This window comes from Mus caroli, unplaced genomic scaffold (genome assembly GCF_978045245.1).
Source record: "Mus caroli unplaced genomic scaffold, Mus_caroli_1 scaffold_15, whole genome shotgun sequence".
NCBI lineage: Eukaryota > Metazoa > Chordata > Mammalia > Rodentia > Muridae > Mus > Mus caroli.
This window is the reverse complement of record NW_028227270.1, coordinates 103,522,325-103,539,089: the sequence shown is the minus strand read 5'-3', so window position 1 is coordinate 103,539,089 and position 16,765 is coordinate 103,522,325. Positions and strand designations below refer to the sequence as shown.

General features: G+C 38.9%; 1 protein-coding gene across 6 annotated transcripts in view; it reads right to left on the bottom strand.

Moving 5' to 3' along the window:
• The window catches only part of Sugct (succinyl-CoA:glutarate-CoA transferase), an 844,211-nt gene that overhangs the window by 774,263 nt on the left and 53,183 nt on the right, over window positions 1–16,765 (bottom strand). For all 6 annotated transcript variants that reach the window (XR_003834661.2, XM_029468350.2, XM_021180767.3 and 3 more), the window contains exon 6: window positions 5,251–5,371. Coding sequence is in view for 5 of the 6 variants with exons in the window: in XM_029468350.2 (XP_029324210.1) it covers window positions 5,251–5,371 (121 nt within the window). In the remaining variant the exon portion in view is untranslated. The remainder of the gene's footprint in view (window positions 1–5,250; window positions 5,372–16,765) is intronic.

The following is a 16,765-nucleotide window of genomic DNA, read 5'->3' as shown; positions in this document are numbered from 1 at the left end:
CCCTCACCAAAGGAATGGATACAGAAAATGTGGTACATTTACACAATGGAGTACTACTCAGCTATTAAAAAGAATGAATTTATGAAATTCCTAGGCAAATGGATGGACCTGGAGGGTATCATCCTGAGTGAGGTAACCCAATCACAAAAGAACTCACATGATATGTACTCACTGATAGGTGGATATTAGCCCAGAAACCTAGAATGCCCAAGATACAAGATACAAGTTGCAAAACACATGAAACTCAAGAAGAACGAAGACCAAAGTGTGGACACTTTGCCCCTTCTTAGAATTGGGAACAAAACACCCATGGAAGGAGTTACAAAGACAAAGTTTGGAGCTGAGATGAAAGGATGGACCATCTAGAGACTGCCACACCCAGGGATGAAACACTGACACAATTGCATACACCAGCAAGATTTTGCTGAAAGGACCCTGATATAGCTGTCTCTTGTGAGGCTATGCCAGTGCCTGGCAAACTTTTAACTTTTTAATGATACCTTTTGATGTACAAAAGTTTTTAATTTTAAAAAGTAGTCAAGTTTATCAACATATTTTTCCTTTGTGGTTTTACTGTGTTGTCTACAAAACTCTTCCCTTTGCTTCAGTCAGAGATATTCTCCTATAATATTTTCAAAATCTTTAAAGTTTGTATTTTCATACTTAGGTCTTAAAACATTTTTCATGGTATAGAATAAACTAGAAGGTCATTGCCTTTATTCTTACAACTACAATAATTTTCTGATAAATACATTTGTTGTGATCAGGGTATACACTACCCTAAGTTACTTTATTCTGTCTAAGACAGTAGCTTTCAGACTGTGTGTTGCCTTGTACAGACTCTACTTCATAAGCACCATTTCACTCCACTTTTAGTGCAAATGTAAGAGCAAAATGACTGTATTTGGTGGGCACGTGCACAACACTGTCTGTCCAGTCCCACCCACAGAGCACAAGGTAATGAACAACTCATTCCTAAAACAGAAATGGTGCTACCCTATAAATTAATTAAAGTAAACGGAAACTACAGAAGTGTATGGATTATTAAATCATAGCAAAAGAGAACAGGCTCAAGAACCTGTCAGACATATATGACTGGTGGGAGAATATAAGTGCCTCACTGGACCCCGTAAAGAAGGGGACACAACGCAGGCATCGATCCCACCAAGCTGTCACCTAGCTACCCAGTGTGTGTCCAGGAACAGAGAGGTAGAAATTCCTGACTGTCCCAGAGACTTCAGCTCAGTTCCATTCCCACAGTTGGCATAGCCTCCTTAAATTGCTATCTGTTCACCTACCTGTTCATCTGTCTAGACTCATCTAGCCCTTCACCTCTATATCTTGCACTATACCTCATTTCTGCAGCTCAACACTGGCCCTGCAGCCTGACTCAGCAGCAGCATCTGCAACATCAATTTGTTAGCCCATAGACAGTTTCTATCTCTATCAGATTCTGCCTCTCAAGTCTCCTTGAAACTCCTTTAAATTCTGCTGTTGCCTTCTTAGCCCCTTAGGAACCATTCTATAATATATATAGAGATATTTAGTGTGATGTGTAATTTGAGCTTTTATCTGAGAGTTGATATTAGTAAATAAATCTGTGATAAAACAACTTGCATTTGCCTCAGCCAGATCTGTTGAGAATAGGGGTGCTCAGCCTATTGTTGCCAATAAAACTGTCATACCTTGTGAATTTATTTTTACTCAATACATTCTGACATGGAAGGGAGACACATGTGGTTATCTACGTTTCTGACATAGCACACTCATACATCATTCATTAGCCCTTTATATTTAACAGAGAAATACATTGCCGTGGTTCTTACTACAAGCTATCTTGGCCATTCTTGTCATTTTGTTCTGATACATGCTCACCTTGTGTTTCAGAGGCATGCTGCAAGGTCTTTTCTACTTAGAGCTAAAGAGTAAATCTAAACCCTGGGCTATGTTCTCTGACTTGAGCCCTTAGCATCCCTTGCCAGGTTCTTTCCTGCAGTGGAAATTGAGAAGACACTAATGATGGAAATCATCCAAATCAAAATTGCATTTTCCAAGTCACCTCCTTCCCTAAAGTCCCAACTCCAAAGTCAGTTTTATTAAAGGATATTCACTGTTCCCACCAAAAAATTTAATCTAGTCAAATAATGGAATGTTTGTCCTGCCAGAAGGAAAGAGCAGAGAGGACAAATAGAAGAAAAGAAATATTTTTTTAATTTTTAATATTTTTATTACGTATTTTCCTCAATTACATTTCCAATGCTATCCCAAAACCCCCCCATAGCGCCCCCCACTTCCCTACCCACCCATTCCCATTCTTTTGGCCCTGGCATTCCCCTGTACTGGGGCATATAAAGTTTGCGTGTCCAATGGGCCTCTCTTTCCAGTCATGACTGACTAGGCCTGAAAAGAAATATTTTTAAGTGTGAAAAGGATTCATGCTGCTTTTTTTTTTTATTATTAAAAACATGTTCCAAAGACACAACTTTACATTGTTGTAAAGAGGTACCTTTGCAGGTCGAAAAGTACAAAGAGGTATGGAAAATCATTAAAAAATCATTTTAAATGATTTTGATAAATTTAAATTATTTTAAATTAGTTTCAATAGTTTAATTTTGAAAAATTGGGGGTGGAGCTATTTTTCTGAGACAAGGTTTCTCTATGTAGTCCTTGCTATCCTGAAACTTGCTCTGTAGACTAGGCTAACCTCAAACTCAGAGATCAGATCCATCTGTCTTTGCCTCCTGAGATTAAATTTAGATTTAATCCTGAGATTTAAGGCATGACCTACCACCATCCAGCTAACTTTTAATTTTTAATATAGTAAGAGCACAATTACTTAAAGTCTTCCATTTAAAATACATAAATATGTACCTTCATAGATTTGCCCTACTCAGTGGTTCACAGAGAACACTGCAGTTTTTGCTAAAAGTAATTGCTGATGAACAATAGCTTTTTAAACACTGCCCCCTACTGTCCACATTTAGCTTCCTCAGAAATAATAAGACAGAAATAAAAATTATCAGGCCCTTCTACCTTTGAAATCAGTTTAACATTTTTGTTCAGCACACTAGATTTCACAGACTGGAGCAATTTCAACGACACAACTGTGTGTTTCATTAAAGCAAATCCCAGGCATTCGAATATTACTTTCTTCAGTCATACGGCCCACCCAAACAGAGGAGAATTGGACTCACAATAAGTAACAACACTGGGGAACATCAGGAAAGACAAGAATCTCCATGGTGACATGTGCAACTTTAGACTATCAGAGCAAGGTTCGCTTTTAAAAATTAAAAAAAAAAAAAATGCTAGGGAGAATGACAAACTGCTACGAAAGAGATGAGCCTTGCTTTCCACCCACACAACCTCACAACTCACAGATGATGATGACTTCTGCTTCCAAAGAGTCTGTTGACTAGACTTTCTGACTAGCTGCTTTCCTCCTCACTTCTACTGGTGCAAATATGATTAACAGCAAATGAAAGAGAGCAGTCAAAACAAATCTCAGAGAGAGGTGCTCAGTGTCCTATAGTCACAAAGTGTGTGTTAGCCCTTCTGGTGACCAGTTTTTGCCAACATGACCCAAGCTAAGTCATATGGGAATTGGGAACCCCAATTGAGATAATATCCTCACCAGATTGGCCTGTGGGCAAGCCTCTGGTGCATTTTCTTGATGACTGAGGTAAGAGGGCCCATCTAGATGATGAACTACAAAATCTAAGCTGAAGCACACCCTTTACACCTCAAAATGTTCAGGGTGTTTCATTACAGCAATCAAAAGCCTAAGGCAGCACTTCAGAATGACTGTCATAAGTATGGAAGGTAATGAATTGTTTAATAGTGCACCAAGAAACCTAGGTAATTTATCATACAGTAATTTACAAAATAACACATTTCATGACATAATTTTCATATATTTATAAATTTTGATATTTACCCATAGTACAATATCCTACCCCTTCCTGACAATACCATTCTTCTTTCCAAAGAGCCTCTCCTCTGCTTTCATAATGTTAACACTCTAGATCATATACGAGAGAAAACATGCAATATTTGTCTATCTGAGTCTTATTTTGTTTAACATAATGATCTCTACTTTCATCCATTTTCCTCTAACTGACATGACTTCTTTCTTCTTTATAGTTAATTAAAACTTAATTGTGTCCCTACACTATATTTTCTTTATCTATTCATGTGTCATTTGTTCATAGTCAACCTGTGTTGATTTTAGAGCACTGTTATTGTGAACAGCACAGTAATAAGCACTATGAGATAGCTCTAGCTTATGCTGACTTTGATCCATTTTGGCATATATCCAGCTGGATCATATGTTATTCCCAATTTAAATTTTTTGAGATACCATCCTTAGTGATTTCCATAGTAGCCATAAAAATTCATATTCTCATCAAAAGTGTACAAGAGTTGCCCTTCCGCCCTCATCCCCACCAAATGTCCTGCTGCTTGTTTTCTTAACAGTAGGCATTCTTGCTGGGAGACCCAGAAGCTCAATGTAAGTTTGATTTTCACTTCTGTAGTGGATAAGAATATTTAACATTTTTAATGTAAGAAGCTTGGGTTTTAAAGCTATTTACTATTTAATAGTTGTATAAGCTCATGTCCCTCAGCCATTCAGGATTTGGTACAAATATTATTCTAAAGACTGTAAGGAGGTGGTGAAGGAAAATATAGAATGATGAGAGAGTTGGGATTTTTCTCCATACTGCCGGTCCCCTTTCCTCCTGAGTCCCTTATCCCGACCTCTAAAACCATGTGATCCACACATTTTCCTCTCAGCTGACAACTATGAGATCATATGGTTTTTCTCCATGGCCTTTTCTTCACTAAATCGCAGTTTGAAGCCATTATGGTAGCACCCACACACTTAAGCCTAGCACTCAGGAAATGGGGAAAAGTGGATCAGGAATTCAAGATCATCTTCAGCTACAGCAAAGATGTTTCAGGGCCAGCATGGATTATGTAAAACTCTGGGGGGAAAAAAACCTACAGAATTTGAGAATTGGGGGAGGAGATATTTCAATAATAACTGAAGGCCTAAAAAACCCTTTGACCCTTACTATAGTTAGGTATAAATGTAAATTTGCCAATTCAGAAAAGAAACACAAATGTCCAATAAATCTATAAAACTGTTCAATTTAGGTCAAAGGTCCCTAATAATTCTGTTCAGCAGTCTCTGAGGCTGGGGAAGAAGTGATGGGTTTCTTATAGAAGGATGGTTCAGGGTTGAAATACCTGTGATGGAGCAGTAGATGATGTGAGGAGCAATCTTATCTATATCTTCATATCCTAGGCCCATCTCAGAAAGTTTCCCAGGAACATAGTTTTCCACAAACACATCACAAATGGCTGCAAGCTGAAGAAAGAGGTAAAAATTAATCAGATTTTTTGAGGTACCTCCAAACCTTTAACAACTCTTCCCACATAATAGAATTTTAACTTCAATTTCAATTCTCATATTGGAAGAGTCCAGAAAAAAATTTCAGGATAAATAAAGTATGTTTACGTATACATGTTATGTACACTTGAACTGCTACTGTCAAGAAAACAATGGTTATAATGTTTTGTAAATGTATACTATTAAATAGATTTTGTACCCTGCAAATATAAGAAACATTTACTAAACATGGTCTGTCTAAATATAGTCTCAGAAGAATAAAATAAAATGTAAGTATATAAAATTCTGTGTTAAACTGTATTTTGTTTTGATTTTCAACAACTGAAGGGATGCATCTTAGCAGGCATTTCAAGTAGAGACCCTGTCATCCTTTGAAGCTCTAGAAATAAAAGCACCATTCAAGTATGTGACCTCTCTGGAGACACTACTCCAGAGCAGGTACTTATTTTCCTTACTTTTTAGAGGTCTGAAGGTGAAACACAAGCATCAGCTGAAATGAGTGAGGATTTCATGAATAACAAGCATCACAATGTATGAAGTATACTCAAGAAGGATCAAAGAAAAGAAAGGACCAATCAAAGGAAACCCGAGGTGGAACTTGTAGCTCTAGCTGCATATGTAGCAGAGGATGGCCTAGTTGGTCATCAATGGGAGGAGAGGCCTTAGGTCCTATGAAGGTTCTATGCCCCAGAATAGAGGAATTCCAGAACCAGGAATAGGAGTGGGTGGGTTGGGAGGGGAGGTGGAGGGAGATAGGGGATTTTCGGAGGGGAAACTAGGAAAGGGGATAACATTTGAAATGTAAATAAAGAAAATAGCTAGTAAAAAAAGAAGAAGAAGAAATTGTAGGATAGGAAGATGGAAAATAGGACTTCATTACTCATATAAAAACTGCAGTTCCAGGAGAACTACCTTACTTTCTTTTGAGGACAGGTATTCCTGTGACCCAACCACCTTCCATCATTTATTTCCACTCTATTCTACCTCTATCATGTTCCATCATCTCCCAGTACTCATGTACTGAAGACTAAGCTGCCAAAACAGGACCCTTTGGGACCACATTCAAAATACGTCCAAATAATAACAAATAAAGACAGAGAAGATGCAGGTGTGCAACTGAAATATCACACTATACAGGAATCCTTTCCAAATCCCAGGTTAAGTTGATAAAATTCTCATATGGGCGAGCTATACAGCATACTCCAAGTATATTATTCTAATGCTATGATTAAATACTCTGAGCAAAATCAGCCTAGTGGAGGAAATTGTTTCTTTGGATTACACTTCCAGGTATAATCTATCATATCATTAAGGGAAGTAGAGCAGGAAATCAAGCAGAAACCATGGAGGAAAGATGCTGTAACTTGAATTTTTCAAAGTCTTCTTTTAATGATGGTTCTTAAACACTTTAACCTCCCTTCTATCCCACCACCCACCAAAGGTAGTGGAAAAGAAAGGATACAGGGGAAGTAGACCTATTTAGAAATGATTCTTTGGAAAAAATCCCATCTTCATTGTCAGGAAAGCAGCAGTTCAGTTCACAGGTCAGCAGCTGCAGCTCAATCCACTCACAAACATTTCCTGGATATACCAGCAGTCCAGTTCAGTAATGTTATCGTAGCAGTGGTGACATGACTTAGCAGGAGCAGCTAGGCCCCAGTCAAATGGCATGAGTCAGCAGAAGGGATTCAGACAACCAGGAATACCAGAAGTCCTCGGCTGTATCTCTCTCGATGAAATGAAGATCAGCAAAGACGCGAAACCAACAAGCAATGCGCAGCTAGCTCTACCAGCAAGCCCATCTCACAGTTGATTGAGTTCTATTTATACTCCTCCAAACATCACTTGTCCTCCAGGGGTCTTGCCTCAGCACCTGTCTTGCCTCAGCATGTGAGTCTGTCTCAGCTGATGTCACTCTGCCAATTGGCCTTAGTCGGCAGAAGCAGCAAGAAACCACAGCACACCACCAGTTTTTTGGAGTGTTTCATTCTATGGAGTCCCAACAATTAGAACTCAACTACACAATGTAAGGTAGACCAATACATGTATGTCATTAGCAAAGCATTCTTTCTCCTGTGTCTGCTTCTGTGAAACATTTCTTCCTGAGACTGCCTTAGTGCAACATCCTTTCAAACATCCTTTTACCTATGTCCAGTTGAGCTAAACATGCCTTCACATGTCTGCTTTATCAAAATATCATCCAACACAACTGACTTTCCAAAGAACCCTTAAGATGGTTACTGACTTACTCTCTGGCTCATGCCCAGAACTACATGCCTAGGGATGGTGCCACTCACACTGGAAAGAGCCCTCTCACATCAATTGTGAAGACAACTTCTCATAGACATGGCAATGGGCCGATCTGATCTAGGCAATTCCTCAATTGAGGTTCTCTCTTCCGAGATGACTCTTGGTTGCATTGAGTTGACAACAAATACTAATACCACACCAAATGAGCCTTGATATAAGAGCATTTATTAATGTTGATTATATTAAAATCTCTAACAAATATTTTATAGGAAAATGGAAAGGAAATGTTGCTATTAAATATAATAACACTTTAGCTACATCTTAGTTTATTGTACAAATTTTGTTGATCTAGTACTTAAAAATCATTCCTGCAGATACTATAGAAAAAAATACTATATCAAGTATATATAGGCAGTTATATTGATAATGTCTATTGCATTTGTACTATATAATAATTGACATAGTGTCTTAATTATGTAAATGTCATTAAATAATTTTCTATTTAAAACCTTATGGGAGGAGCAAAGAGATGAGTCCGTGATTAAGAGCAGTCTACTGCACTTCTAGAAGACCCAAGTTCAGTTGCCAGCATCCACATGAAAGTTACAGTAGCAGGAGAATTCAAGACTTTTTCTGGCTTCTACAGGCAGCTCATATATATGGTGGATCAACAAACAGGCAGGCAAGAAACATGTACACATAAAATAATAGACAATAACCATTATTTTTTTAAATCTATGGAGGAATCCCCCCAAAAACCCAACAACTTGAGTTTGATACCCAAAGCCTACATGGTAGAAGAAGATAACTGACTCTCACAAGTGATTCTCTAATATCCATATATGTTCTGTGGAACTAACATACCCACATACATATAAACACACAATTATTAAATGGAATAAGCAAAACTGTTTGTCCATGTTTTTTAATTGAAGGGATTTTTTTCTATTATATACATCCTGACATACACAATATATCCTAATCACAGTTTTCCCTTGCTCAAATCCTCCCAGCTCCTCCACACATCTCTTCTTCCTCAGATCCACTCCGCTTCTCTTTTCCTTCAGAAAAGAGCATGCCTCCAAGACACAACAACCAAACAGAACGAAACAAGATGCAATAAAACAAAGCAAAAAGCCCTCAAATTAAGGCTAGACAAGGCAACCCAATGAAAAACTGTCCCAAGAACAAGAAAAAGAGTCAGAAACACACTCACTCCCTTGTAGTTCTGCATTCTACTTTCTCCCTTCGGGTGTCCAGGTGCTATACATTGGAAAAGAAAGGATGAAGTAGAGCCCAGAATAGTTGGAACAGCAGGATGGGGGTGGGGAGCTTAGTTCCTCCATCCCCTCTGACTCCTACAGTCCCACTCTTCAATGGGTTTCTCTGAAATCCAAGGGGAGGGACCCAAAGGAAACTTCCAATTTAGATTCCCTCTTTCTACATAATGTCTGACTGTGGGTCTCTATACCTATTCCCATCTGCTGCTGGAAAAGCCTCTCTGATAACTGGACAAGGCACTAATTTATGAGTATAGTAGAATATCATTAGAAATCATTTCACTGGTTGTTTTTACCAATCCTATTTGGTTTTACCCTAGGTCTCTAAGCTATCATGTCTCTGGTTTCTGGCCATCCAGACATTACAGGGCATGGGATGCCTCTCCTGGCATGGGCCTTAAGTTAAACCAGACATTGGTTGGCCACGTCCACAAGTTCTATGCTACCATTGCCCCAGCACATCTTTCAAGCAGGACAGATAATAGGTCAAGAGTTTCATAACTGAGTTGGCGTCAGGATTCTCTTTCCATAGCCTGCAGAATAAAATCATAGGATAAGTCTCCATGCAGGCAGAAGCTAGACCTCTCCATATTCAATAAACTGTGTGAATGTCCTCAGCAATGGGGTTCCACTGTCAGAGTTTTGGAGACCAGCTCTGTCCAAGTATTATCCTGAGTTGTTTAGGGATTGTCTTAGTTAGGGTTTCTATTGCTTTGAAGAGACACTATGACCACAACAACTCTTATAAATGACATTTATTTGGGGCTGGCTTATAGATTCAGAGTTTCAGTCCATTATCATCAAAGTGGGAACATGGCAGCTTCTAGGAAGGAATGGCACAAAAGGAGCTGAAAGTTCTGCATCTTGTTCTGAAGGCAAACAGAAGACTCCTCAGGCAGCTAAGAAGAGGGACTCGAAGACCACCCCCACAGTGACACACTTCATCCAACAAGGCCACACCTACTTCAACAAGGCCATTTCTAATAGTGCCACTCCCTAGGCCAAGGATATTCAAACCACCACAGGGATCTCCATGGACACTCTTGGCCAACAACTCAACTGAATGCAACATAGTCCCATCACTTAGAAGCCTTGACTGGCTACTAAAATTATTCAGTTCAGAGTCTATATCCTCACTAGGATCACTCTCATATATTCTAGGAAGTTTCAATGCACTAAATTCCCACACCAGCCTCCAAACAACCTCTAATTCTAGCTGTCTCTCCCTGAATTCTCCTCTTCCATCCCGTACCATCCGCATGTAACCCCCACCCCCAACTCCTCCACCCTGTTCCCATCTGTCCTTAGTCTACCCATAGTATTTTTCTTATTCCATTTCCCAGGGACAACCATGAATCCTCTCTAGAGCTCTGCTCTTTACCTAACCTTCCTGCGTCTGTGGATCTTAGCTTATCATTTACTTAATAGACAATATCCACTTATAACTGAATACATACCTCATTTGTCTTTCTGGGTCTAGGTTACCTCAACTGAGATATGTGGTGGTTTGAATATGCTTGTCCCAGGGATTGGCACTGTTAAAAGGTGTGGCCTTGTTAGAATAGGTGTGGCCTTGTAGGATAAAGTGTATCACTGTGGGGGTGGTCTTTGAGATCCTCCTTTTAGCTGCCTGAGGATTCAGTCTTCTCCTGTTTGCCTTCGGAATAAGAGATAAAACTCTGAGCTTCTCCAGCACCACACCTGCCTAGATGCTGCTATGCTCCCCACCACAATAATAATGGACTGAACCTCTAAAGCTGCAAGCAAGTCCCAATTAAATGTTGCCCTTTATAAGAGTGGCTATGGGGTCCCATTTGTCGATTCTTGATCTTACAGCACAGGCCATTGCTGTTCTCTTTAGGAATTTTTCCCCTGTGCCCATATCTTCGAGGGTTTTCCCCACTTTCTCATCTATAAATTTTAGTGTCTCTGGTTTTATGTGGAGTTTTGTACAAGGAGATAAGAATGGATCAATTCTCAATCTTCTACATGATAACCGATAGTTGTGCCAGCACCATTTGTTGAAAATGCAATCAAGCAATAATGAAGAACAATTTAGAAAAAACTAAACTGAATATCAACTGAAAGAAAAAGTTTACAAAGAAACATAGTCCAGTTTATCTTGGGGAATTGGTTTGGTTTGAGTATTTACACATCCAGAGAGCAGGAAGACCAACAGCAGACAGCAGGAGACACAGAAAATCTTCACCATATGTTCAATAGCATGCTATGATGCTATGGAGAGCAGAAAAACAGGGGAAGCCATAGCATAGGCACATATGGTGACTAGAATAGTGAAGAGCAGCACCAGAAAACTCTCATCAAAGCAGTTACAGGTACCATTTTAAAAAGAGCCTGTATCAAAATGTTTAAAAATTAAAAATAAATGAACAAATTTTAAATGACCATTGTAGAACCTGATATTGTTATTTTGCTAAATGCTCATTTTGTGAAACTGCCTTAGAGATATTTGTTTATATCCATAGACCTAGACTGCTCTCAATCTTCATCAAAGATGCTTCATTTGCAGTGGATAGCAGTCAATGGAGAGATGTGTAACTAATCGCATTGTTAAGGATTAAAGACTTGGTGTTCAGCTCTAAATGAGACACCAATTCCAACATTACCAAGGCTCTGGGAACATTTCAGAGAAGCCAGAAAGAAAGTAAGAGCCTGAGAATGGGGATGAAATCAAAATTTTTCAATTTAAAACAAAACAACAAAGACTCTTGCTGAGCCTCCAGTTTGGTGACCTCAGACTTTCTGTGAACTGAACAATTTGGAAACTTAGAGCCACTGTCACCAGAGTATACATTGCCAGCAGAGTACCTCTAAACTAGGGAAATAGAAAACATACAGGATTCAATGATGTGGAAACTGTTGAGAGACAACATCTACAGTGGAACAAAGACTATGATTTTAAGGGGAGTGATAGTTGAAGTGGTGGTTACCATGGATTGGGCTTTGGTTTGGTTTGGTTTGGTTTGGTTTTTGAGGCAGGGATTCATAATGCTATACTCTGTGGCCTGCAACTCTCTAAATGCAAACCAGACAGGCCTCAATCTCAGAGATCTGCCTGCCTCTGCCTCCTAGATGATGGAGTAAAAGGCATTACCACCACACACAGCCTAAAAACTAGGGTTTTAAGTGGCACAGGAGACACAAGGAAAGACTCTTCTGAGAGAACTATCAAAAAAGAATTTACATTCTGATTTCCACATGCAAGAAAGCCCAAAAAATCCTGAGGCCACAGAGACCGATGGCTTCCACTATCATTATCATACACAGTATTTCATGGAGTCAGCTAGAGACAGTGGGTTTTTTTTTTTCAAAAGGAAGAAAAAAAAGAACTTTTATTTTTTTTCTATTGCATAAATAATGGTAAATTAGACTCTTTTTTTAAAAAAATAAGATTATATATTTACAGACAAGTTTAGTTACAGAAAACATCTGGTACATATATGACAACCATTTTCCCTTTATACAATAAGATAACATGTTAATAATATTGCTTCGTTGAATCACTTAAGTTGCATGCCAAGTTCATTTATATTAATATTTACATTTGATATAAAGATATGTTTTTTATTTCACTAACTTGCTGTCTCACCACTTAATATCAGAAAATCACCAACTATCACTAAATGAAGAAAAAAAATAAACAAAACCCCAAAAGAATATAAATGAGGTACAGTGGGAAATTAAGATGCATGACTGACATCTGACTGGAACATTCTGGAAGAAGAGGCAAGAAGCTACTGATTAGAACAGTCTTTACCTGTGCTTCAGAGACACCCAGTTTCTAGGGCTCGAATCCCAGCCATTTGCATCTGTGCTTTGAGAATAAGCTTAAGTTAGTGACCTGTACCCACCAAGACCACAGCTTGCCCACACCTGGCAGGACCAGACCTTCAGACTCAGAATGGCTTCCGTGAGCATCACCATAGCTTTGCCTTGGACAATTAACTTCTTTCTGAATTTGTGGAAGAGAAATCAGACTGCCGGTGAGAAGTCACTGCAGGGGTCCCTAAGGATTCCCCAGAGTCCCCCGTCTCTGTGAACTTGTACCAGAGGCTGAGAGAGTCCTTTCTCTAGACCAGTCTTCTCAGGGAAGAACAATGTGGTTGCCAGTGAACACTGACTAGACCTCAGGCTGCTTCAGGAAACAGGAAGTAAAATTTTACTATTCTTGTTGACAGTGGGTTTTGAAACAACAGCTTTTCAACTTGGATACCTGTGCCAACAATTCACTTCATCAGTATTTTATTTTTATTTTTATTTGCTTATTTGTTTTATTTATTTATTCTTTTATTTAATTTCTACTGTTGTATATATGCCTCAGTGTGTTGGTTGATTGGTTGGCTGGCTGGCTGGCTGGTTGGTTGGTTGGCTGGTTTGCTGGTTTACTGCTATTATGACTTTGAACTATTATTTGTGTTTATGCATCCTGGTTACTAGAAGGTACTCTTTACTGGATTGTGCAGCAACATCTTATATGTGCCTCCCCAACTTATTCTTGCATCTTTTCTTCTTTTCCTCAACCTTACCCGCCTTTCTTTATACATCTTAATTGTAACCTCCCACAACTTTAACAATGTTAAAATTTTGTGAATCTTAACATTGTCCCAGTTTTCCCCTCCTAATGACTTTACCACATCCTTTTTTTTCTTTTCTGGGTGAATCTAACATTTAACCTTACTCACTCCACTTCCTTTCTACTCCTGATCTTATTACTAAATTGGAAGTATACTCCTATACTGCCTGGGGTTATTTATCTCCAACAGTATTGAAGTCAAAGGAGTCAATGTTGTGAACTGGCTAGTATGACAATTGTATGTGGTCATATAGAACATCTCTTATAACTCTCCAAGTTTGCTATGCTCACTCCAGTGAAGTCTGCTTGGCAGGCTGAGAGGCCTGGAAGAACTCACGAGGCAAGGAGTTTCAAGGAAACTCCTTGAACCAGGAGGAAATTCCTGGAACCAGGCATTCTCATAACCCGTATACTCATACCCTATCCCCGAGTTAGTCTGGTGTATGGATCCACATGCTCTCTTTTAGCATTATTTTATTATAAGTGCCTTTAAAGATTGAATTCTGACATAGGTAAGCCTCCACCAGTGTTCTAACGTCTTAGAAAATGCTTGAAGCCAATGAGCTTGGAATTCAGTAGGAATTCAGTAAGAATGTTATCTATTCAGTAACATTCAAATTTACTTCTAGAAGAGCCCTGTGAAACTAATTAGGCATTACAAAGAATGGAGCTGGAATAGCTCAGGGCTGGTCTGCAGAGTGTTTACTTGGGACAATAGCCAGTCTTACCCTGACAAGGGAATGGCCTAGCGAAAAGGTGGGTTTAACCTGAAAGAGTTAGGGAATCCCCCTGAGACAGGTTTCTTCACTAGAACCCCTGGTGGCAGGCTTAACAATAGACTAGCATTACACCTGGCTCCATTCTTAGTGGTAAACAGCAACAGCCTGGTCCCCACCATCTTTTGATGTATACATTCCTTATGTTTTGTGTCACTATAACTCAGCAGACGTATCCTGCCTGGTTTCTTGTTATTCTTCTGTATAAAAAGTTTGATGGTCGACTTGACAAATTACATTCAGATTCTACACAATTTCTTGTGTCGCTTCTGTTTGTCATTCATTCGCCGACTCCTTGTCCACCTGCAACTAGAGACCCATTCTACACAGACAGGGACCAAAAAGGTCTGTGGCACCAGTTAATACCTATTCAAGGAAAAACACAGAAATTACACTAGGTACCTTGAGCTCCTGGACTGAGAAATTATTTTCTGAACCACACATGCAACTCTACCATGTCCAAGTCCCACCAGAACATTGCAAATGCTTCAACTTTAGCTGAAAGGTAATAAACCAAAACAAAAAAATCCCAACACAATAACATAAGAAACACGAAACCCAGGACATTATAACTCCACCAAAAACTAGTGTCTTAGCACTGTACAATATGACCCACTGAGAGAGGATTAGATGAAATCACTAACAGGAAAAAAAAATAATTATAGGTATGTTCAATGGCATAAAAAGATGAAAAAAGTAAGGAAAGTGATACAGGATGTGGAAGAGGAATCCAAGGAAAAGATAAAAATCCTGAAGAAAGGCAAGCCTGGATCACTGGAAATTAAAAAATAGTAGATCAAATACAAAAGAAAAAAATCATGGAAAGCTTCAGCAATAGAATGCATTTAGAAAGGACAGGCTATATGAGCTTGAACATGAAAGACCCACAACGTGAGGACTCCCTCACGTTCTGACTCAGGAGAGGAGACACCCCAAAATCACCCACAAGAAACGATCTTGCTGCAACTGCAAGAGGATTTTTATTCGAGAGCGTTCTCGGGCCCATGGTCATACACCACGCAGGGGTAGAGGACCATGGTGCCCTGAGTAGCTGAGTAAGGGGGTATTTAAAGGAAGAAACCACAATTCATGGAGGTGGGGAGGGCGTTGTTGGAAAATACCAAAAATACCAGTTAAGAGTCACAAGGAAGTATAAAGTCACAAGTGTCAGGTTATCTCTCAAGACAGTTTCTAAGAGCCCCTAACAATCTAAGAGCCCCTAAAGATAGCACATTTGCATTGCAGGTTCCAGTAATGGTCAGGGTGCCATTCTTTGAATTGAACCCAGGAAGCAGGTGGGTGGAGGAAGGAATGTCGATATCTGTTTTATGACCAGTACCTGGAGCACTAAGCCACAAAGGCTACACTCCCAAGCCTGGGCCCAAAAGCCTCGAATTTTGTTTTTACTTTGCTATACTTTTTTAATACTTCTTCAAACACGAGGTGGAGGACACCCTAACAAGGATGAAGGTAAAATTATAAAAAAGTGTGAGGGGTATTCCAAGGCATACACAACACAAAAGATCGAATCCATGCATAGAAAAAGAAGACTCTAGTTCTAAGGAAAAGGGAAAAATTAAGAACCATAATAAATTTCTCCCAATCTCCCATCTCTTTAGCAAAAGAGATGTCAATCCAGATATACAATAGGAAATAAAACATCAGGCAGACAAGAGCAAAGAAATTCCACTAATCATAATATAATCAAAACACTAAACACACAGAAAAAAGGGAGTATACTAAAATCAGTAACACAGATGGACTGAGTCACAAATAAAGGCAGGCTCATGAGAATAATACTAAATTGGTCAACTGAAAATTTAAAGTTAGGGGTCTTGGAATGTTAGTTTTTTGCTACTGAAAGAAAAAAAAAAAACTGACCCAAACTACTATACCCAGAAACTCTCTCTGCCATAAATGAAGGAAAAATAAGAGCTTTCCTGTAGTGAGATTAGACTATAGAAATTTATACCACTAAACCAACTCTACAGGAGATGGAGCTCTTCAAAATGAAGGGAAAAGTAAAGGCCATAGGAAATAATCAACAATGCTAGGATAATAGTTAAACAAGAGAGGAAGAGAACATAAAAACAAAGGCTGAAAAAAATGAGCAAAAATGGCAGTAAGCAACACATAGCTTTCAGCAACTATGAATATTAGCAGTCTTAATTTATCAATTAAAAAACACGGACTAGTAAATTGAATAAAAAAGCAGATATCAGCTATTTTTTGCCTCTAAGGAATGTACTGCATAACAATAGACACTCATTTTCCTAGGCTGGAAGGACAGAAAAAGGTATTCCAAGTAACTGGACCCAGGAAATGATTGGGTGTCACTGTTATGATATCTGACAAAGCTATTAGGATAGCTACTAGGAAAAGATAAAGAATGTTGCTTCATACTGATCAACAAACCGCTCCATCAAGAGGATATTGCAATTCTAAAGATATA